The following is a 25061-nucleotide window of genomic DNA, read 5'->3' as shown; positions in this document are numbered from 1 at the left end:
CCCTGCACGCTGGCCCGGCTTCAGCTCCGCTCTGCGAGACTTTAGGCCACGCCCACCTAGCTCAACAAGTCCCTTCCCTGTCCCTGCGGTTGCCTTAACAGAGGCCGCGCCCGCCTCCCCTGCATAGGCCCCACCCACCTCAGGTGGGGCTGCCCCGCCCTCTGGCCTCCCAGCCCCTCCCACTCCGGCCGCCTCAGGTGGGGCTGCCAGTCCCTTTGCTAGTCCCAGCCGCGTCAGGCTACGTTTGCCTCGCTGCTTCTCACGGCTCGAAGCGCCGCAAAGTTTTGACATTTTGGTGGCGGGGACGCGCGCTGGCTCTCTCCGGCTGACGGCTGTGGCGGCGGCCGACTCTCGAGGGCCGCTCAAGTCGCAAGTCCTAGGCGCTCCCGCCGCCCGGAGTCCGGCGGCCACGAGGCCCCGCCGCGTCCTCCCGCGCTCGCCCTCCCGGAGGCTGCAGCCATGTCTCGGGGGCCGGAGGAGGTGAACCGGCTCACGGAGAACACGTACCGGGTAAGTGTGGGACTCTGAGGAGCTCGAGACCGGAGAAGGGAGGGTCTGGGACCGCGTGGAATCTGGGTTCCAGGCTGAGGGCGGAGGCTGGGAGGCCCAGAGACTTGGGGAGTCCACGGTCCGAGGCCAGGAACGTGCGCCCCGCCAAGCAGCTGACTGTTGTCGCTAGGGGGGTAGGTCGAGATTCTTCTTCACCTTTGAGATAAAGTAGGGACTTTACATGGGGAAGGATCGCTCCTCCCGGCTGGACCCTCACTTTTCCCGTGCTGGGGGAAGGGGACTGGAGACGTGGACAATGTGTGGGGGTCCCCGGGGTGCTTGCCCCCCCAACTTCTCTTTGTGATCAGTGACGGTGCTGGTCTGACCGCTGGGGCTAAACCCTTCCCAGATCCAAAAGAGGAGGGGGGGGGGGAAAAAAGAGACAAGCTCGAGTTTCCTCAAAGAAAAGAAAGCCCTCAAGAATGTAGGGGAGAAACTCCTCCGTAATTAGGAATCCATCGCCAGGTGAGCCTGGCTCCCTTGGCTCAGGGAATTTTCTAGGCTGCCAGCGAATCTGCTCTTGGGAAGACTTAAAACGCCTTCCCCCTGTTGGACGCTTTCATGCCGTAGCTTTTAAAGTTCAATTTGTTTTTTCTTTTGATTATCTTTTTTGTTAGCATTTTATACATGTATACAATGCATTGTGATCATGTTTTCTCGCATTTGGCTTTTTCTACGTCGATGATTTGGGGAGATTATTGGAGTCAGAGAGCACTGAGATTTTAATAAGAATTGACCTAAGCTAACAGAACTCGTGGTGATTGGTTGCTTAACTTGCATGTTATGTGAGAGAAATTTTCCAGAAACAGACATGGGATTAGTGGCCAGTTTAGTAAGTTTAAGTACTTATAAATGAATTCCATTTGAAATAAGATATGCGTTTAATCATATGCTATTAATAGAATACAAAACAACTTTTGTTTTAATCCTACTTAGGCCCATTGAACCCCAGAGATTTAAAGTTCTCTAAATTTACTTGTAGTCATGGTTAAAGCCCACTCTTTGGTCATTTCTACAGATTTTTTATTTTAAATCCCTAGAGTGGAATTTCTAGATTTGCAAGGTCTGGGTGAGTTCCTGAAATCAGAGTTCATTGACTTGTTGGAAAATCATTTTAAAGCAGCATGAAAATATTTTCAAAATCCATTGAAGTCCCAAAATTTGCCAACTCCCTTCAGCTGTGTACTGTAACACAAAGTAGACTTATTTTGGAGGTCTGAAGCTGTGATCAAAACCTGATCCTATTGGTGTGCTTCCTTAATAAATGACAATTTCTAGAAATGCCAGAAATTTGAATGTTAATTTAAAGCCTTATATTTGGGTTGAGATAATTCACACATGATCTAAAGGTGATAGAACTGAAGGTGTAGGGCACTGACAAAGTAAGTAAAACCGCCTGACTCTTAGCCTTAGGGAAGACAAATTCCTCAGATGAGAGTTAAGGATGTAGATTATCGTAGTTTGTGTGTGGAATCTGAGTATCTGCACTAAAGTTTCTCAAACACACCCACTGTTTATCTTGCTGGTCTGCAAAGAAAATGTCAATTTGAGACAAGCAATCAGATGCTTTGAGTAAACAGCTCTTTTTCACACTTCTGACTGAGAAATCTTTGGTGGGGTGTGTCCAAGCAAACTCCAGTACCACACATTTAACAGTCCTGGCATGTGTTTTTACCCACAGAACTGGAGCAAGAGAGAAATTGTTGATTTCATTGTTTTCATTATCAGTATTTGTAGACATAAGGCATGGTGAATCCTTTTTAGGGTGTTTTGTTTTTCTAATTTATTTAGATACAGGGTAGCCCTGACTGGCCTAGAATTTAATATGTTTCAGAGGTCCTCCTTCCTCTTTCCAAGTGCTGGGATTAAAGGGCTACCACACCTGGCTCTCTCTTTCGATCTCTCTCTCTCTCTCTCTCTCTCTCTCTCTCTCTCTCTCTCTCTGTGTGTGTGTGTGTGTGTGTGTGTGTTGTAGTAGTAGTGTTGTTGTTGCTTTATTTTTTTTTCTTTTTTGGGGACATTTTCTTTATGTAGTCTAGGTGAGCCTCACTGTGTAGCCTAGGCTGGTCTCAGCCTTCCCAGTGCTAGAATTGAAAGTGTATGCCACTACACTGGCTTATTTTCAGTTTTTGGAAGGTTATAATAGATTGAAGATGATAGACCAATGCTTTATTGCTTTCCATTCCCAGGTGTTGAATGTCACAAGCTTGCTAAATGTCAATTGATTTTAACCAGCATTTCCTTGTTTAGTATTTTGGGATCAGGTTTTTTTGTTTTGTTTTGCTTTTTTTTTTTTTTTTTTTTTTTTTTTTAATGTGAGATAGTAGGATTAAAAAAAGTCACAGCACTAAACAGGAGGTTTCTGTATCTATAAAACAAAGTGAAGGCTGCTAGGCCATTGTTTGGCTCTAAGGACATGCACAGTTAAATTTTACATTTTGTGGGGGCGATTAGAGCCTGAAAAGCCTTTTATTATAATAAAGGCTAAAAACAATTTAAGTTCAACATTGCAAAAAATTCTATTGGCAATGTTGGTAAATGTTGTTCTTTTAAAAACAGATTTCCCTTTGTGTTACATAGCAATCTACAGTATTTTACTAACAGAAACACAACTTATCCAGGTGTGATTACAAAGGCCACCTGCAAATGAGATTTAATGTCTTGCCTGTCTGGATTTTAGAGGTGTGTGTGTGTTTGTGTGTTTTAATATATACTCAAATCTCTTTTAAATAAAGGAATAAATTCTTTGGAGCAATGGGAGGTTGGTAGTATGATCCTCTGTGCAGTATCAGATATCCTTAAATATATATCTATACATTGGCTTAGTTTTTTTTTAAAAAAAAAAATATACTTAGACAAATGATTACTGGATATGCAGAGCTAACTCCCAGAAGCATATGTGTTTTACTGCCTTATAAACAAATAGCATGATAATGAGCCCTGAAATATGAAGTACTGTTTATAATTTGAGTTTAGCCAAAGATCCCAATCTCCTTTCCATGCTTAGTCTATAGTGTGCCCATAATTTGCCCTCAAAAGCTGACTTGTGATTTTGTATAGTTTTCTGATGAATGCATGCTTTAATGGATGAAAATGAAGTAAAGATCAAAAAGCAAACAAACAAAAAAAACAAACTTTGCTTAAGAGGAACCACAACCTTCCTAGCAGGTAGAAATCTTTTTGTTTTGTTTTGTTTTTCCTTTTGAGACAGGGTTTCTCTGTGTTAACAGTCCTGGAACTCGCTCTGTAGACAAGGCTGGACTTGAATTCATAGAGATCCCCCTGCCTCTGCCTCCTGAGGCTGGAATTAAAGGTGTGTGCCACCTCACCCAGCTCTACTGAATCTTACAGTGACTGAAGTGGAGAAATGACACAAAGAAACCAAACGAACACAGACACAGACACAATTTTTATCCATTGCCACTAATATAAAGATTCATTCTATTGCTGGGCGGTGGTAGTGCGCACATGTATGTATGTATGTATGTATGTATGTATGTATGTATGTGCGTGCTGGAGAAGATGGCTCAGCATTTATTGCTCTTCCAGAGGACTTGAATATGCTTCCTAGCACCCATGGAGGATGGCTCACAACTGCCTGTATCTCTAGTTCAGGAAATGTGATGCCTCTGGTCATCAGGGCACACACACACACACACACACACACACCTTAAAATAATAAAAAATAAATCATGTCTTTAGAACAAACAAAATCAAATATACAATAATTTTTTAAAGAACACTTAGCACCAACTGTAATTTCAAAAGTTCTAAGGTCATAATCCTTTTAGTCTTCACAAAATTATAGCACCAAGGAACAATTTAGAATGTGTGTGTATGTATATGTATATGTGGTGAACAGAGGTCTAAATATCTTCAATCACTCTCCACCTTATTTTTGAGACATGATCTCTTGCTGAGCTTGGAGGTTCACCACATTGGCTAGACTGGCTGACTAGTGAGCCCCAGACATCCTCCAGTCTCTGATCAATACTGGAATTTCAGATGCACACTGCCTCCTTGAACTTTTTAAGTGGTTGCTAGGGTCTAAACTAAAATTCTTACACTTACACAAAAACACTTTACTTACTGAATCATTTTCCAATCTCCAAATTGAGTTTTTAAAATTATGCCTGGCATGGTGGCACATAGCTCTAGTCCCAGCACTCAGGAGACAGAGAGAAAGCAGGTGGCTCTCTGTGAGTTCAAGGACAGCTTGGTCAGTAAAGTGAGTTCAGGCTAGCCAGGACTGCACAAGGGGGGACAATACAATAAAATGTTTCACATAAAGCAGTCAGTAAATGTCAACTTCTTAAGATTACCGGTCTATCTCCCAACCCCACCTTAAGCTACTTTACCTTCCCCCCCATAAAATTTACAACTGTAGGATATATACTATGTGATATGTTTGTTCATTATGTTTGTTCATCTCTCTTTCCTTCCCAATGGGAATGTGAGCTGCACAAGGTAAACAGCTTTGTTTTGTTGTATTTCAAGCACCCAGAACAGTTCCTGGTTCGAAGGTGTATTTATTGAACCAATGCACATTCAACTTAAGTGTTTAATCCTATGTTCCCTCCCTTAACATTTTCATAGAATGCTTCATGTCATAATATTGCTACATCTACCCAAAGGTAGATGTGGATTTTGTGTTACCATTTTTTTAAAATTGTACTTAACTCAACCCCTCACCAGCTATAACACTCAGGAGAACAGGCCCTGTCCTTTGCCTGGGCAGCATAGTAGAGTTGACCCTGTTGCTAGGGCACTTGTAAGCCATCCCTGAGGGTGACAGAGGGTGGTAGCTGGTATTGCCTCCCTCCTGTGGTGTGTGATAGGGTTGAGGAAAAGATGCCCTCCCCTTGCCCCTACCACCATCAGCTGGTGAAGGAGCTGACACCCCCCCCCCCCACCAGCTGCATCTCTCAGAAAAACAGGCCCTGCACCTGGGCAGACAGTAGAACTGACCTTGTTGATGGGAGTAGGGGGGCACAGGTGAGCTGGCCCTGAGAAGTGTGGCAGCATGGGTAGGGAAGACATACTCTCCCACCCCTCAACTCCTGAGTCAGGTAGGAGAGCTGGCCCTGAGAGTGTAAGAGTAAGAGAGATGTCCCTGCCCCCCACCAGCTGTAGCTTTCTGGAGAGCAGATCCTGCACCTCTCCCAGGCAGCACACAGCAGAGCCAACCCCAAAGCTGTGAGTGTGGGAGAGCTGTTTCCACTACTCATCTGTGGGGGGTGAGGAAGATGCCCCTCCCCTTACCCTTTGAGCCACACCACCTGCTGTAGAAGAGGGAGCAGACCCTCCCCCTTACCAGCTGCAGCACTTGGGAAAGTAGACCCTGCACCTTGCCCGGGCAGCACAGTAGAGCTGACCCAATTGAACCACCCTAAGAACATCAGAATGGGAGATCTGGCTACATCCCTCATCTTCCATGTGGTGGTGTGTGAAGAGAGATGCCCCCCCCACCTTGCTGTCTGTGAGAGAGCTGGTTCTGAGTAATGTCATTAAGAGAGCTGCTCCTGCCCCTTACTTGAGAGAGCACAGTAGAGCTGGCCTTTATGGTGTAGGTGTGGGATAGCTAACCTAGAGGATGTGAAAGCTGGAGAAGGGGCCCGCTCCTTGCTCATTTCTGCAAGGGGTAAACTAGCAAGGGCAATGCTGGAGAGCTTACCCTGGTGGTGAAGACAAGGCTGACCAACCCTGAAGCTACCCAAGCCCAGAACCAGCCCAACCCAACATACAACTCCATCAGTGATCTGCTGAAGCACATGAAGGGGCCAGTTCTGCAGAACCAAAGCTGCAGGATCTCCACAACACAGGGTAACAGGATATCCTAGAGGAGGCCCAGTGAGGGCCTAGCAGAAACCAGAGGCCTCAAATCAGACTCTTTCCAATGGACACTTGCATATAAAGATATGTGGATAAAGGGGTTTACTGTGTGACTCACTACATCACACTATAGCTTCCATGATGGGATTTTTCCTGCTTTTATTTTTTATTTAATTGGGGAGGAGGTTGCAAGGGCAGAGGAAAGATGTAAAGGGACAGGAAATGAATGTGCTCGACATGCATGATGTGAAAGACACAAAGAATAAATTAAAAAGATGTTTAGAAGAAGAAACAAAGATTTTATGTATATAAGTGTTTACCTGCATGTAGATAAGTGAACCACATGCTACCTGGTATCTGTAAAGGCTAGAAAAGGGTGTCATGTCCTCTGGAACTGGAGTTACAGGCAGTTTTCAGTTGTCTTGAGAGTGCTGTGAGTTGAGTTCCATCCTCTCCAAGAGCAGTGAGTGTTAAGCTATCTTCAGCACCATTTTTAAGTTGAGAACCTGAGACCCCGAGTCTGAGTGACCAGCTTCGGTCATTATTCCCATTGTCTCTGAATAGTAATTGTTTCTAGTGACTAACAAGTGGCTACACCAAATACATTTTCATAATTTGGGCATCTAAAATGCCACTGAAATTTTCTCTTTTCACCATCATAGACATGTTTTGAACAAGCATTTAAAAAACAGATGTTTTTGTTCTCTTACTGGGTAGAGCAAGCCATCTGGGCATGTGTTTCCTTGTTTATCTTCCCAGCTTGAGTTTAATGGGGGTTGTGTAAGTGAAAGGGACTGTTTGCTTTCCAGAATGGACAGACCAGTCTAATATATAAAGCTTTAAAATATCTTTATGAGAACACTTTGAGTGTATTGGCTTACCGCTTTAATCCAAGCACTTGGGAAGCAGAGGCAGGCAGATCTTTTGTGAGTTCGAGACCAGGCTGGTCACAAGAGCTAGTTCCAGGACAGCTTCCAAAGCCACAGAGAAACCCTGTGTCGAAAAACCAAAACAACAACCTGGGCTACAGAGTGAGACACTGTCTCAGAAAAGAAAAAACCAAGTGCTGGAGAAATGGCTCAGCAGTTAATTGAGTGTATAATGCTCTTCCAGAGGACCGTCGTTTGGATCCCAGCTGCAACTCCAGATCCAAAGATCCCATGTCCTCTCTGGCCTCTTTGGGGTACCTGTATAATAAATCTGTATTTTAAAACCAGCTTGCTTTTATTTATTTGTTTGTTTGTTTGTTTGTTTTTGAGCTTAGTGAGAAGTTTTATTAGAAAGAGAAAAGGGTGGGGGAAGTAAAGAGAAAAGAGATAAAGAGATACAGAGGCAGAGAGAGGCCAGAAGAGAAGAGGGAGGACAGGAAAAGTCCTGTCTGGCCCAGTAGAACAGCACTAAGAGAAAAAAAAAATCAATTTTTTTAAAGTAAAAAAACAAACAACCTGCTCTCTGAATATATTCAGTATATTTATTTTTATTTCTGTAGCTCTGTACACTATTTGGCATTTCTACTTTTCCTATAACTCTTCTTCTTTCAGGTATCCTAAAGATAAAATGAGATCTGCAGAAGTCTGGACAACTTGCTCTTATCTATCCAGTGACTAAAATGGGGATATGAGAACCCTGTGCCCAGGAGCAACAGGAAGAGTTGTTAGGTTTTGAATATGAATGGGAAAGTCCCAGTAATTTGGCTTTTTGTTTATTAAAATAAAAATATAAAGCTAACTTTATGTTTAACTTTATATTTGTTTCTAAGGAGTTTTACAACTATGGTAAATGGCTATGCAGCATCCCTTATTATGGTATGAGGGAAGTTGGGCACACTTAGAACAATGGCGGCATCCTCTGAGTTTTAGCTAGCTTTTAAGTTTATATTTGTGACATTTTTCAGTACTTAACATTATGTCTGGCCTTGCATAGACTTGCAAAGGAAACCTAGTGTGAGTGAAATTAATTCTAAGGGCTTGTTTTTTTTCTTTTTTTGTTTTTTCTCCAACATTCCATGTGGACATTTATTCTATAGTTACAATGTAAAAAATACCACAAAAGCTGCACTAACATTAACTTCACTTACCTGTGACACAGGTATTCACAAAGTAAACACTATGTAACCAGCACCCAGATCAAGAAGTAGACTATGACAGCCCCACTGAACTGCCCTTGCATTACCTTCCGGTCACTACATCAGCATGGGTAGTCACTGTTCTAACCTCTAATGGTATTTGCTGTTTTATCTGTCTTTTACCCAGTGTGGTTATCAGATTCTTTATCCACACTGGTACATTAATTGTGCATTGCTCATTCTTGTTCTGATTGATAATTTACCATCAGAGTATATCACAGGCATTTGGGTTGTTTCCAAACTTCTCCAGGATGTGTCACAAATGATTTTTTTGTTGTTTTATTTTTTGTTTGTTTGTTTGTTTTTTTGAGGCAGGGTTTCTCATTTCTCTGTAGCTTTGGGTCTGTCCTCGAACTCTTGTAGATCAGGCTGAACTCCAACTCACAGAGATCTACCTGCCTCTGCTCCTGAGTGCTGGGATTAAAGGTGTGTACCACCACTGCCAAGCTACAAATGATACTTTATAATACTCATATACATGTCTGGTGGGCACAGGCCCTTGTATTTCTTGGGTGTGCACACAGGAGTAACTCACTAAGTGGGAAGCATTTAGATCTCGAGATTTAGTAGGAAGTACTAAGTGGTTTTCCACAGTGGTTTTATGGTTGACTCCTCCAACTTCCCTCTAAGCAGCCCATGAGAGTTGCAGTAGCTCTGTAATCTTGCTCAAAATTGATATTGTTGTTGGTCTTCCTTTATTTTTGCTCTCTGGTATGTGTAAATGAAATTTGACATTTAAAGTGTTTACCCCAGGTCTGTTGATGATCTGTTTCTGTGCAGGATCTCAAAAGGATCTGGTAGGGGACACTTATAGTCAGAACCTATAGGGATTGTGGGTCTCAGGCTATATTGTTATGGTTTTCACGGTAGTAAAGCATTAACTTTATTAGAGTCTATACTGTAATAACTGAACGCATTAAAATTTTTTATTATGGATGTCCACGACCTAGATGAGTTCTATTTAAATACACTGGAATACTTGGAATAGAATGTAGAGTTACAGTCAGTTGGATTTTCTTACCAACTAAGTGTTAATGAAAGTACCTTTCTTTCTATTATAACTTTTCTTGGAAATGTACAAATTTTATTGGTATGGGTACTGTAAGCTAGTTCTTAAAAGCAGTTTCAGTGAGTTACAATGAAATCAAGAAATTTCAGTATTGGTATCTACTAAAGGAAATATTTTGTGTTTCTGATTCTCTTTCTCTGTGTGTGTATGTATGTATGTATGTATGTGGGGGTCATGTGTGTATGTATTGTGTGGATGGTATGTATGTATGTGTATTTGGAGACCAGATGTCAACATCAGGTGTCATCTTTGATTAGACTAAACTGTATTTTTTTGGACAGGGTCTCTCCCTAAACCTGGAGCTCATTGATCATTGCTGTCCAATGAGCTCTAGGGTTATTCTTGTCCCTGGATCTCCACCACCTGGACTGGGTTTACAGACATGGCTGCCACACTTGATGTTTACATGGTACTGAGGTCCTCATGCTTGCTTGATAGTTACTATATCAACTATGCTATCTCTATAGCCCAGAAAAAAATGTTTTGATTAGTTGTTTTATTTGTTTGCTTGTTTGTTTTTGAGACTATCTCACTATGTAAATTGTAGGCTGGCCTAGAATTTGAATTGCTTTGAAACTGTATGTACTTAAAAGCAAGTCCTGAAAAATATACTTTTCTGAATTTCCCATAATGTTTCATGTGTTTGTCAGTTAAGAGGATTTTTAAAGCTATTTCTCTTTTCTAGCAGAATATTTTCAAAGTTTCTATGACAATTCAGAATCTCAGAATGCACAGGTAACACTAACTCTTGTAGTCAACTCTTTCCAGTACATATTTCCATGTCAGTATTTGGTGCTTCCTCATTTTGGTGACTCTACTGTATTCTGAAATTCTTCATCATGATTTATTGATCCAGCCCTGTTGTTAGATATAGATCATTGCCAGTACGCTGCTATTAAGACACTGCAGAGGACATGGCTGCAAATAAAACTTTGCCCTAATCCAGGTTGATTTCTGAAAGTTAAATTCCCAGAAGGGAGCTGTAGGTCCAAGGGTTGCTGCATTTCAAAGCAAATATACACCAAATAATGCTGTAATATGCATTATGTGAATATACTTTATCCTGAATTCCAGCCAGTTACAGAGATATTTTAAAACCACTTCCTTTTTTAATCCTGAGATTTTATGTGTTTATTGTAGAAAAACATACCTATCAACAATATATAGGATATGGCATTGTCTAAAACACCTGAGATTTCATGTCTATCACTATTAGTGTAATTTATAATTTGGAACTTATGGGTATTTACCAAGTAGTCGCATGACACTATGAACAATCAGGACTGTGTGCTTCTGTTCTTGTTTTCATTAGCCTTAATTTTCTGTTTCTCTATTTTGATTCTCTGTCTGGTTAGTTACTGGTTGCAACAGTTAACTTGAAATCTTTGTGGATAAAGGTGAGACAAATACAAATGAGATAAAATGTTTTGGTTTTCTCTACCTTCCTGGGGGTGAGGGTGGGGTGGGAGTGGGGTTATGTTGCTAGTATGTTCCCCAAATGGAGTAAAATAGATGAGCAAACCTTGGAGATCTAAAGGGTTTTTAGAGACTGGAGAATGTACACAGTTGGTGGAATAACAGCAGGGGATTGAGATGCCCTCAGGTTTGTTGTTTCAATTGCATTATTTATTTGCTACTTTGAAGACTGAAAATCCTGACACAGTAACAATTCCTTCACTATAAAATTTAATAGTTAGGGATGGAAAGATGGCTGGAGAGAAGACTCTAGTTTAGGTCCTAGCATCCAGGACACAACTACCTATAACTCCAGTTCCTGGGGAGCCAACACCCTTCATACACACTGCATCCACATATACATATGTGCAAACACACACACACACACTTTAAAAATAAAAAATAAAATCTTAAACAGCAAAAAAAAAAAAAAAAAGTAAGTGGAGAGCAGCAGGAGAGACACTTGGCCTTTCTACATTCTTAGCTTCTAGAGTATTTACAATTTTTGTATGAAGCATTTACTGTTTAAGAATGGTGTGTGTGTGTGTTGTACACATGAGAGGGTCAGAGGACAACTTTGAAAGTAAGTACTTTTACCTACTGAACTATCTCCTTAACCCTGAAACAGTTACTTTTTTTGTTTTGCTTTGTTTTTGAGACAAGGTTTCTCTGTGTAACGGCCCTGGCTGTCCTGAAACTCACTAGCTTTGTAGACCACACGGCAGGTAATGGATAATTCATTTCTGACTGAAAAATATTCTCAAATAACAAACCAGGAAAATGACAATGATAATTCCTTATACTTAAGTTGTATTGTTATAATTATTTTAATGAATTTTAACTATTGGGCTGGAGGTATGGCTCATAGTAGAGGCCTCATTTGGCTAGCATGCATGAAGTTCTAGAACTAAATAAATAGGGTCTGGAGAAATGACTTAGTGGTGTGGGGTAAGAAAACTTGTGAAAGCATGGGAAACTGAGTTCTAATATAAAAACCCAGGAATGGCCACAGGCTTGCCTATAACAGCAGCACTGTGCAGGGTGGAGACAGGAGCATGGCAGGAACTGCCCTCTGGCCACTAGCCTGTCTCCAAGTCCAGAACAGAGCTTGTCTACAGGAAAAAAGACAGTGACAAAGCAAAATATCCCATCCTGCTCTGGCCTCCGTGTGTGCACAGGCACACAAACCCACTTATACACAGATGCTCATAAACTACACATATATGCAAACATACACAATGAACAAATACATTTTTGTTAGCATGAGTGTCATTACTTGGAGCAGTTTAAGGTACAGGATATCAACCATATTTGCTAGTACATTGTACCTCTTAGTGTGTAAAATACTTTAGACATGTAACACCTGGTTCTTTCTTTTTTCTTTTTGTTTCTTCAAGACAAGGTTTTTCTATGTAAGAGCCCTGGCTGTCCTGGAACTCTTGAAGACCAGGCTGGCCTTGAACTCACAGAGACTTACCTGCCTCTGCCTCCTCAGTACTGGAATTAAAGGATTGTGCTGCCATGCCTGACTAAAACCTGGTTGTTACTAAAGAGCTATCAAAATGTTGTATGTTGTACCCTTTTGAGAAGATTTCTTCAACTAATCAATGCATCCATTGTGTTATCCCACATCTGACACATTTGATATTTAATAATGCCATCTTCCTCTGCTTACCTTATGCTTCAGTTTTCTCTTCTGTAAATAAAGACAGTAAGGTGTCTGCTTCAAGACTGGAGAGAGAGATCAGTGGTTAATGGCACATACTGTTCTTATGGAGAACCTGAGTTCCAAGTCCCAACACCCATGTCAGGTGGCTCACAACTGCTCCAGGATTTCTGATGCCTTCTTCTGGACTCCACAGGCACCTGCATTCATAGGCACACACACATGTACATGATTTAAAAAACAATTTTTAAAAATGGTATCTACTTTATGAAGTTACTGCTAGGTTCAAATGTGGTAGTAAAACAATGTCAGACACATGGAAGGTGTTCAGTTAGTGTTAGCTGTTTGTAGGAGTAGTGTGTGTTAACTGGACTGCAACCATCACACAAGCATCGATTTCCTGCCCTTTTTGCTGCTATTCTCAGTACCTAGAGGAATGATTGATACATGGGTTGAGATAGATAAATGTTTGATAAAAGATTACTACTGAAAATTGTCAGCACACATTTCCCTACTTTAGTTAGCAATACACTCCTTCAGCAGTCTTTTTAATCCTTCACTGTTCTAGGACAGAGTAAGAACTCAGAAATGTCTGAATATATCTTCAGGATAAATCCTGAAGATTGGTACTCATCACATTCTGGTGACTAAAACTGTTACTTGCTCCTTAACCAAGGGGACTGGAAAAGTGGCAATAACAACTACCTTGTTCAAGCACCTGTTATCTGTTATGCTTCTGCCAAACTTACCACAAGCATCTATGCTTTCTTCAGCTATTTTCTGAATTACCACTGCTGTGCCCAGGTGCTGTGGTCACCACTAGAAACCACAATAGAGAATAAAGCAATAGGGTCTGCATAGCTAGCTAATAACAGGACAACACTGCCAAAGCTTCACACTTACAGCTCTTGCCCTTAGCTTTGGCCTGCCTGGTGGCATCGATTGTTTCCTTGACCTGTCCCAGAGGGATGCTGCCTTGTTTGTTCATTTCTTTACCTTTTTTTTTTTTTCCTTAACCTTTTTTTTTTGTTTCTTGTTTTCACTTTTGCAGTACTAGGGATAAAATCACAGCCTCCTGCATGCTAGGCAGTATTTTCTAATGGACTACATACAGTACAACACTCTTTTTTACCGTTTCTCTCTCTCTCACTAAATTGCCCAAGCTGTCCTTGAACTCAAGATCCTCTTGCTTCAGCCTCCTGAGTAGCTAGAGTCCCAGGCCTTGCTTGTCTTTTCATTTCTTTAGACTTTGTTTTGTTTTTGAATTGGACAAAATGAAATGATTATGCTTGAGAGAAGTTTCCTTTTAAGGCAATCTGTAAGAAGTTTTTGAAAAGATGGATGTATGAAAGAAGTAGATGAGATACAAAAATTACATATTTTAGGGACTATGGAGATGGTCCATGGTTAAGACTACGTAATGCCCTTTTAGGAGACCGGAATTCAGTTCCCCACACCCACACTGGTGGCTCACAACCACCTATAACTACAGATCCAAGAGATGAAACACCCACTGTTTTCTGTGGTCAGCCACATTCACAAGTGCATAGCCACTCAGACACACATGCACACACAAATCTAAAACAGCATTTATTTAAAATAGATTTTTATTTTCCTTGTCCTTCAATCTAAGAATATAAGTAAAGATCATGAGCTGTCTTAAAATTACTTGATTAATTTTTTTTCTCTGATTACAAAGGGTGTAATTTTAATGCACGTTAGAATGATCAGCCTCTTTGATGAGACTCACTAGAGTTATTCCAGACATTATTGTAAGAGTGGTACTTGGAAGGAACTGGTGAACTTAAAACAAACAGTACTTGTATAAAATGAGTGTCCTTTGATCTGATAAAGTTCCTGTTGCTGTTAAGTACTTTGGGGGATTTCTAAACAAATTTCAGCATAGCATATAAACCAGCCTTTCCTGCAAATCCATTGTTTGCTTCCCCCTCCCCCTCCAAATCTTTGTCTGTCACTCTAGCTGGCCTGGAACTCACTATGTATACAGCCTTCTAAGTGCTGGGATTAAAGCTATGCCTGGCTTATTGCTTGCTTTTTATACCAGGACATACCTTTTAAAAACAACAAACAGAAAAGATAAACAGCAAGCAGGCAGGTAAGAGCACTTAACTAAATGGTCTGGTGTATTCAGAGTGTATTTCCATTGACTGTTATTCAAAACTCAGGAATTACTCAATTATTATTTCTTTCATGTCTGCCTTCAAAAAGTTGTTTGGGTGTGTGTGTATGAAATAACACACTTTTAGAGGTTTGAGGATAATATCCCGGAGTTGGTTCTCTCCTTTCAGCTTGTGGGTCCCTGGGATCAAACTCAGATTACTAGGTTTAGTGGCAAGCCCTTCTATCTGCTGAACTGCCTCACTGGCTTCCATATATGACTTTATATATATCAAGCGATATACATTTCAAAAAAAATGCAAGTAACATTTAAATTATTTGTATGTATACTGTGTGTGTGTGTGTGTGTGTGTGTGTGTGTGTGTGTGCATGCATGCATGCATGGATGCATGTGTGTACATTGTGTGGGTGTGTACGAGTATGAGTGTGAATGAGGGATACCTACCACAACACACATGAGAACAGAGGATAGCCTCCAGTGTCTGTCCTGACCTTTCACCTTGTTTGAGACAGATCTCTGTTGTTTTGCTACTGTGTAGGCCAAGCTATCTGGCCAGGAAGCTTCCAGGAATTGTCCTGTCTTTACCTCCTATCTTCCCATAGGAGTACATTGGGATTGCAGACACTGCACTGCACAACCAGCTTTCATGTTGGTGCTGGGGGTTCAAACTCAGTCTTCTTTCTTGCACTGCAAGTAAATTTACCTTCTGAGCCATCTCCTAGCCCAATATTTGAGTTTTTATTTTTCCCATCTCCATTTGGATTGCCTTGGTATTTTTCATACCCATTTCTCTATTTGGCCGTGCAACTGAAATTCTCTTCATTTATCTTTGTAGATGAATGGACCTAGCATAGGGCCAAGCTTGATGTGGGCTTCTAATAAAGGTTGCATAAATGTCTAGTTTTTAATGTTGTTTTAAATATCTCTATGGGAGAACTTTACAGAGTTAGTTGAATGAAATTTATATGTACATATTCTCCAGTTCTTGCCATGATCCATTGTTCTCATATTTTTATTTCTGGAAAACACCAGAAATTTTCAGCTCTGGTTGAAATAGTACATTTCAAGGTATATAAGTGACAATACTGTGCGTTAGATTAGGAAGCCTTGCACTCCCATTCTTTCAAACAAAACAAACCTCTACAAATCAAGCAATAATGGATACTACTGTTATAGTTGTAATTTTGAGTGGTTTTTAATATATATAGTTATATAAGTTATATATAGTTATAGATATATGTAGTTACACCGCATTTATAGAATCTTCTAAACTAAAACTTGGTATAATCACCTATACTTGAATCATGGAGGAAGAGGCATGGAATAATTCTTCCCTGACACAAATATTAAACTCTAATGTTCAAAGTAGAATGCAATTTTCTAGACTTGAACCAGATGTCAATCATAGTTTTATTCTTTGGTTTACTTCTCAGATGGTTATGAAATTAGAAAACCTATGCATACCTCTCCAAGTTCATGCATGAGTATACACACACACACACACACACACACACACCAACCAAAGCAAGATCATGTATCTGTATGTGGACTGTTTAGCTACAACCAAAGAATAAGCAAATGCATTGCACCATCTCATAGCATTAAGGATACAGAGTGAATCTTTAGTACTTTTTTAAGCTGTCAATTTCTTTTGTTTTTAGCGTTTATTTATCGAGGGAGTCATATGTGCCATGGTGCATAATGGACATCAAAGGACAACTTTCAGGGATCCTTTCTTATCTTCCACCATGTAGGTTCCAGTGATTGAATTCAGGTATTTAGGCTTGGTAGCAAGTGTCTTTATCAATTAAGCTATCTCCTAGCCCTCAAACGGGTTTTTGTGTTTGGCTCTTTTTTACTGTGTTGTTGTTGTTGTTTTTAAAGCCTATATGGAGTTATAATTTATATAATATAAAATTTACTCATTTGAAGTGTACATATTCTTCATGACCATTTGCTGTGATTCCTTTTTATTTTCAGTTCTAGGCAGCCAGCACTGTATTTTCTCTCTATAGATCTATCTTTTCTGATCTGACTTGGTAATGAACAGCCGTAATTCCAGCACTCTAGAAGCTAAGAGAGGGGGATTTCAAGTTTGAAGCCATCATAGGTTACCTGAAATCCAAGCCAACCTGGACTGTATAGTGAAACCAAGTCTCAAAATAACAAAAAAAAAAAAAAAAACCACAAAAAAACAAAAACCAATTATCTTTCTGATTATTTCATATGGACTCTTTATTTCTGGTTATTTCATATAAATGGCAACGTCCTTGCCTCCTCCTCTTTCTTTCTGGTACTGCATATTGAAACCAGGGTCTACATTACCTTGGAGCTGTCTTCTCAACCCAGTATGTGGCCTTTTGTGATTGGCTTCTTTACTGACATAATAGAATTCATTCATGCTAGAGTAGTGTCTTACTTGATGCCTTTTAATGACCAAATAATATTTTGTTGTATGAATATACCACATTTTGTTTTTATAGTCTCTAGTCATTGGACATTTGGATGGTTTCTAATAAGCTACTCTTTTTTAAGAGGCACATTATTGTCTAGGTAATAAGGTGATTTAAATGACAGCTAGGAAGGACACAGGGTTTGGAAGCAAAATTCACAAGGAAAGCCCTAGTATTCAGATTTTGTAAGCCTGTTAAACCTTAGTAGATAGAGTGCAGAGCCTTGTAGCTTTTATGATTCTCTAGTGAAGCTTTTACTTTGAGTTAATGAAGTTGCAAGCAGTGGCCCCATTATCTTATACTTGATCTTCACGGCTAATTGGCCCACTGGGCCATTGTGTCTGTAGAGGTTGTGTTCAGATGTGCCTGTGGAGCTGAAGATACAGCAAGCAGGGGATCCAGCATGAACACATATATCCTATATATCCAAAACTGCCACCTCAGTCACTGCGGGACACTGAGGGTTGACCCTGCTCCTGGTCCTGATAATAAGGTCCTTGACCTTAGTTCACCTGGACTTTCAAATAAGATGACCAAGAGTAAACAGGTAATATTATGTAAGTAATGACAGGCTCTTGAAGAAAGATCAGGCGCACAGCAACAGTGAAGGAGAGAGGTGAGCTGAGACCCATGGGCTGGTGTCCAGAGCCAGAGCCCTCAACTGGGAGGAGCAAGTACTATTCCCCATGGAGGAATTATTTGGCTCTTTACACTTGCAGCTATAAAGAACCTGGAGCACTGGCTTGGGTTTGAAATATCTCTTCCTCATATCCTGCTGCTAAAATGACAGAAATCAAACATAAGAACTGAAGATAAATCCATCAGAGTTGACTAGGAGCTACCTTATATTGTGTCTCTTCTTCTGAATGATGTTTTTAAATGTGTAGTTTTTGGTTTTGGTTTTGTGGTGCTGGCAATGAAACCTCACATATATGAGAAAAGCTCTACCAACTGAGATAACTCCAGCCAGCAGATACACAGACTTTTAAATCTAACATAAGAAACAGTTTTTGGAACTTTTGTAGTGGTCTTGCCCTTTACCTCTCAAGCAGACAAACAGTATGATAATTGAAAATATTGGCAAAGATGTGACCAAATAGTATTTTTGTGCAGCAGTTATGGTGGTATACATTGCTGCAGCCATCTTCTTTCAATTTGGTGCTCTATGTAATACAATCTATCACACTCTGGTTCCAGAAATTTTACATAAGTTCTTTTGTCTACATATAGGAGGCATGTAGTTTATTGCTGCATGATTGGTAACACAAGCTTGTTGGAATCAACTTGTCACTCTGTGAGGAATAGATGAACAAAATGTAATGTTTTTATATGACTAGTATGTGTACATTTTTATGTGTGTCCATTAAAACATGGGAAATGTTTTAGGAAGCTGACTTATGGGAGGTGGTGAGTGAGCACTGTAAGGTAATGTAGTCCACAAGTATCACAGTGATACCTCAATTTTGTTAAGGCCTTTCAGCTGATTAGATGTCATCCACCCAGAATGTCATTTGCCATCTGTTAGTAGATATTAACCATATCTACAAAGTACTTCTGTAGAAATTTCTCAGTTAGAGTTGGCTAATTGAATAGTGTAGCTCATCCAGGGGGACATCTAACACTGTCACAGTGAGATATTGTTTGTAGGAATAAACTCAGTCCACATATATCAATGTGGCCTGGTCTCAGAAGCATAAATAACCCTGAATAAAAAGAGAAAGATAAGAGTGAAATGAATTGGATCATATCACAAATGGTTTTATCATTTAAGTGTTGTTTCACTGTATAAAGCCAAAACATCTCTCTCATAACTAATATATATGTATATAAAAGATAAACTAGAAAGTTATCAGTTGTCTTGATTATAGATTCCCTGTGGACTGTCATAGGGTCATTAAGTCTCCCAGTGATTTTTGTCTACAGTAGTGTAGTAGCTTCCAGTAGACAAACCCAGGAAGACAGACAATGTTAGCCTTTAGTAAATAATTCCTGTGAGGACTAAGTGACTGTGGATGTTTGTATATATGTATGTACGTGTGTATGTATATATGTATACACACACACCTTTTTAAAACATGCATTTGAGTGTAATGTGCACACATGTGTAAGGTCAGAGGACTAGCAGAATTCAGTTCATCCACCATGTGAGCTCTGGAAATCAAACTCAGGTCAGTGGGCTTAGCATCAACCTCCTGTCTCTACTTGCTAAGCCAGCTTGCTGGCTCCAGATTCTTTTTTCTTCCTTCATTAGAAATACTCAAGAATGAGTGTGGATAATGATGCTATTAAAAGGTTAATTATAGTCACAACAAATGAGTAGTGAGAGTCTAAGAAAGAAAATATCAAAAAATACTGTAGATATTTGCATAATTTCTCATAATGCAGTACTCTGACATCATGAAAGCATTTTTATCTCAGTGTGTTTCACAACACACTTGAAGAAACTATTGAGGCACCAGGGTGAATGCAAAAGTTGGTAGTGAGACCTCCTGCTGCCCACTGGATGTTTACTAAGGTTTAAGATGTAATGTCTCAGAGTTCCCGAATCTCATCTGTTAAACGGGATAACTAATAACCATGATGTTGAGATCAAGTAAGATCCCAGTCAAATATTGGATATAGAGACAGGAATACAACTCCTTGAGTGTTAACAGCATTTTCAAATTAACAATAAAAGAACGCAAGCCTCTCAGCTGAGTAAAGCAGGTAAGAAAGAACACCTTCACCTTTCTGTGGTTGGCCCCTTCTGGATATTTTGTGGTCATGTCCTCTCTCATCCTGATAATGACATTTTGAGGTAGGAGAGCTGATATATTTGTTTCCATGTTACCTACAGATTTCTGAGTAAATAGGAATGACCATCTGTTTGAAGATAGACCAATATTTTAGATCTTTGCTCTTGAACTATTAGTTACATTGGTTTAGTGTGTACCTAGCATTGAGTAGTATGAAGAGTGTGTTAAGTGCTCTCTAGAGCTAGGGGTGGGGCTTACTGTGCACTAGGTTCTGGGTTTGCTCACAGACCTATAAAAATAGATATGTCATAAAACAAATAAGTGCTCCATAATGTTACATTGTCATTCAGTCTTCATACTTCTTAGGAAATGAAAATTATCACGATTTCCATTTTGTAAAACAGACTAAGGCTCAGAGAGGTAATGTTACTCACATAATTATTCGAAGTGTGCCTTGTCCCCAATCCTTGCAGTCCCATTCATTGCTCCTATGATGGCATCTTACACATTACAGGCAATACAAATTGTATATAATATCATTTGATAGGTAATATAATAGATAGGACAGATTTATGAAAGCCAAAATGTTATTCATATTTGACAATGAATATTTATTTATTTATTTATTTTTTCAGGCAAGGTTTCTCTGCTTAACAGCCTTGACTGTCCTGGAATTCACTTCATAGACCAGGTTGGCCTTAAACTCACAGAAACCCACATGCCTCTGCCTCCAGAGTGCTGGGATTAAAGGTGTGTGACACCACAGCCAGCAATGGGGAGCATTTTTGAGTTTGCACATTTGAAAAAAAAAGTTTTGTTTGTTTTGTTTTGCTTTTTGAGACAGGATCTTGCTATGTAGTAGTCCAGCCTGGCCTCATGCTTTCAGTCCTCCTGCCTCAACCTCCTAAGTGTCAGGATTACAGGCATGCATTAATGCAGCTGGCTCAAATAAGTATTTTTGGTTTAGCTTAATGCCTCAAAAAGCCCTGTCTCAATTACCCAAGTTACCTTGTTCATGCTTGTGCCCACATCCATGATGGGCATGAACAATGTGACTCTTGTGACATCTGTTGGCCCTCAAGCAGTTGTCTCTTTGCCAAATTTGGTTACTAATACTTTCCCCAAGGCCAAGGAGGTAATCAAATATATTGGCAAGGATAGAACAGGAACAGCAGCTTCCAGCAACACTCAAGGAAGGAGGAAGCAAAGCTTTCTTCAAATGAATCCTTAAGTATCCCCAGTTAACTCTTGTTAAAGATGTTCTTGTCACACAACTTTTGAATCTGTCTCTCTTCAGAGAAGGGATTGTATAAAATTCCAAGTTATAGAATTTGACATTTATTTAGAGATTTGTAAACCACTTAAAGAACAAGTACTGTAAACAATTTGCCCTTGATCTGTAGAAAGCAGTCTGAGAAACTTAAGTGCTGTTTAGCTTCATTACCCAGCAATTTATGCTCAAAAAACTTACAATTAAGTCTCCCTGTTAGTTTATGTATAGTTTGTGTTGGTAAAGTTGAAGTCATAAAAAGCCAAATGCTAAGAAAGTTAAAAAATATAGTACTATATACTTGTCTTTATTATCTGTAGCTATGTGAGGCAGGGGGAGGAAATGCCTGGCATAGCCAGACCAGCTAGAATGGTAAGGGACTCAGCTTATTCCTAGTTTTTGTTTTGTTATTTTTGTTTGTTTGTTTTGCTTTGACTTAGTTTTTAAATCTTGTTTTTATTCATGTGTGTGTCTGTGCCTGCAGGGGGGCCAAAAGAGGGCATCAGATCACCCTTGAATTAGAGTTACTGGTGGTTGTAAGCTGCTCAATATTAGTGCTGGGAGCCAAGCATAGTAAGCACTCTTAATCACTGAGCTGTATCTCCAGCCCTGTGAGATTTCTCATTTTTTGTATTTGAGACAGAGTCTCATTATATAGCCTAGGCTGGCCTCAAACTCACTGTGTAGCCCATGGGCTGGCATCAAATTTCAGTGATCTTTCTGCACTGGCCTCTAGAATGAGAAGATGTATGCCATAACTATACCTGTCTCACTTTACCTGTTTCTTAATTTTATAATGTTAAGGGTTGAAGTTAAGGGCTGTATGCACACTTGGCAGTTGTTCTACTAGTGGGCTCCATCCACAGCCCTTTAAATTTTTTCTTATTTTGAGACATAGTCTTGCTAAGTTGCTCAGGGTATCCTTGAACTCCCTGAGTAGCTCAGGCTGCCTCTCACTTTCAATCCTCCTGCCTCAAACTCCACCGTAGCTGGGACTGCAAATGTGTGCCATATCAACAGTTCATCTCCAATAGCCACTCTTTCTCCAGAGCTACTGAGTGGTTTTGGATAGAACCAAACCCATTTCACATCCGATTTGGCACAAGCAGAATTATATTGTCAGTGGATTAGCCTAGAATTTATTTTGTAACTGTAGGTATCCATACTTTCTAAATGGAAAAGAGATATTCTAGTAGAAACTGTTTTAATAAATTATACTAATTGTCAAGTAGTACATGGTGAATACATAGCTTAAAAACAAAAACAAACAAACAAAACAAAAGTAGTGTTTCTTGGCCAATTTGTATCTTTTCTATTCACCTTGAAATACTGATGTCTTATGTTTTCTGTTTTTCCCTCCAAACTTGAAATGGTGATGGTCTTTTTAATAATGACCTTCCAGTTACAGACTTTGTCACAGCTCTTAGCAAATCTAGCCACAACCCTGGCTTTTGACCTCTGGCCCTCCTAAAACACAGGGCCCATTCAACATACAAATGCCCTGGCTGCTACTATAAAATTTTGCAGATTTCATAGTACAAAGGCAGTGTTGCTTTTTTGTTCTTGAGTTTAAAATAACTTGTACTTCAGCTAAAATAACTAGATTAATGGCCAAAAGCCAGTATAAAAATGGATTTTCCATGGTGAAAAGGGCCAACATTTCTGTAGCTAACCCTAAATAACAAAGAACTAAACTACACATGTTGAACTTTGTCAGTTTAAGAACTCTTGTTTTCTTCAAAGCTGGTTGTGTGGTCTTAACTGTTAAAATCTATGAATTGTTTAGATAGTGGTACTTATTTCTTAGCCTTTTAGCTTAGATTATGTGTGTAGATAGTGATTTATTTATGATGTCCAATATCTATCATAAAAATGTTAAGTTATTAAGTATTTTAAGAATTATATTTTTAAAAAAGCAAATTATGAGCCAAGTGTAGTGATGTGCACCTTTAATCCTAGTACATGAGAAGCAGAGGTAGACAGTTCGCAGAGTTCAAAACTAGCCTGGTTTACATAGTGAGTATGAGGTCAGCCAAGGCTACATGAAGAGACCTTGTCTTAAAAGAAAAAAAAAATTCAACAAATTATGGGGCCATGGGAAATAGCTCAGTTGGAAAAGTGCTTGTTCATAAGCATGAGGACCTGAGTTAGATCCCCAGCACTGGCATAAAAACCTGGCATGGTTATGTGAATCTGTAACACCAATATTCACCAATTGTTAGACTAAGTGGATGCTTAGGGCTTGCTGGACAGCTACCCTACCCTAGTAGACAAGCCCTGGGTTCCAATGAGAGACCTAGTCTCAAGAAACAAGGAGATAGTTCTTGAGGAAAGTATGTAAGGTTGACCACTGACACACACACACACACACACACACACACACACACACACACACACTGCACTTGCACATATACACACATGCCCAGGCATACACAATAAAATTATGCTTTTCTCTTATTTTGTGTAAGTAATGTACTTTGAACAGATCTAGTTGCCTTTATATGACTTCTTGTATGTTATAGAACAGATTAACTATGTAGTGGCTTCCTCTTATTTTTACCATATACTCTCATCTTCATAAGAATATCACAGGAATTTTAGATATATTGTATTTAAAATATTTTCAATTAGAAAGCGACCATTTTCTAATGAGGTTTTTGTTGTTTTGAACTAGTCACATATTTCAGGCTGGCTTCAAACTCCTTGTGTGGTAAAGGATGATCTTGAACTTCTGATCTGCTGCTGCCATCTCCCAAATGATAGGATTACACTTTGCACCACCTTGCCCAGTTTATGAAGTGCTGGAGATGGAACCCAGGGCTCTATGCTTACTAGGTAAATGCTCTACCAAGTAAGCTACATTTCAAACCCCATGAAATTATTAGATTTTAAGAATTATTGAGTTCTTCTAGATTGATGATGGGATGGCAGAGTGTCTTAGCTGCTTTGCCTACAGGCCTGGCATCATCTCATAAAGTTAAACATACACCTCCCTGTAACGAGTACAGTTTTTTCCTCCCGCCACCGCTGGTCTTGTCCTGCCGCCGTGCCAGCCCCAAATAACACACTGAGACTCTGTATTAGATATAATTCTGTTGGCCCGGTTACTTGTTTCTTATTGGCTAGCTCTGTCTTAAGTATTAACCCATTTGTGTTAATCTATGTATTTCCATGTGGTCTTCTTACCGGGAGCCGGCTGCTGCATACTGCTCTCTCCAGACCCTCCATCTTGTCTCCTCCTTACTACTTCCTATTTCCTCCTTGTCTCCTAGTCCCTCCTATCTTCCTTTCCTATTGGCCAACAGTGCTTTATTATTAACCAGTATGAGAAACATATACAGAATGACATCTCCCATCACCTCCCCTGCGACACAGCAGTTGAGCTCCTATTTATTTATTCTAGAGTTATAAAAACTTATGTTCATACACAGGCCTGTTCGTGATCATTCATATCAGCTTTAGATGGAATAGCCCCAAGCTGGAGACAACCCAAATGCTTTTTGCTACATAAATTGATAAGCAAAGTGTGATATATCCATACCATGAAATACAGCTAGCATCCCAAAAATGGAAAAGAGGAATAGACTACTGATACACCTACCAGGTTGGATACTCTGTAAAGGCAATGTGCTGGGTGCATAAACTATTCTCAAAAGATCCCGTAGTATATGATTCCACTTACATAACATTTTCACAGGATCAGAGTTAGAGCTGGTCAGCATGGGTGGGGAGGGGTGACTAGGAATAGACAATCCTGCATTGTGAAT

General features: G+C 39.9%; 1 protein-coding gene across 1 annotated transcript in view; it reads left to right on the top strand.

The window, feature by feature from the left end:
• Window positions 1-202: 202 nt before the first annotated feature.
• The window catches only part of Baiap2l1 (BAR/IMD domain containing adaptor protein 2 like 1), a 79515-nt gene continuing 54656 nt past the window's right edge, over window positions 203-25061 (top strand). The window contains exon 1 of the mRNA XM_051205157.1: window positions 203-510. Coding sequence (XP_051061114.1) covers window positions 460-510 — 51 coding nt within the window. The 5' untranslated portion in view covers window positions 203-459. The remainder of the gene's footprint in view (window positions 511-25061) is intronic.

Source organism: Phodopus roborovskii, unplaced genomic scaffold (assembly GCF_943737965.1).
Source record: "Phodopus roborovskii unplaced genomic scaffold, PHOROB, whole genome shotgun sequence".
In the NCBI taxonomy this organism is placed as follows: domain Eukaryota; kingdom Metazoa; phylum Chordata; class Mammalia; order Rodentia; family Cricetidae; genus Phodopus; species Phodopus roborovskii.
This window is presented reverse-complemented; position numbering and strand designations above follow the sequence as displayed.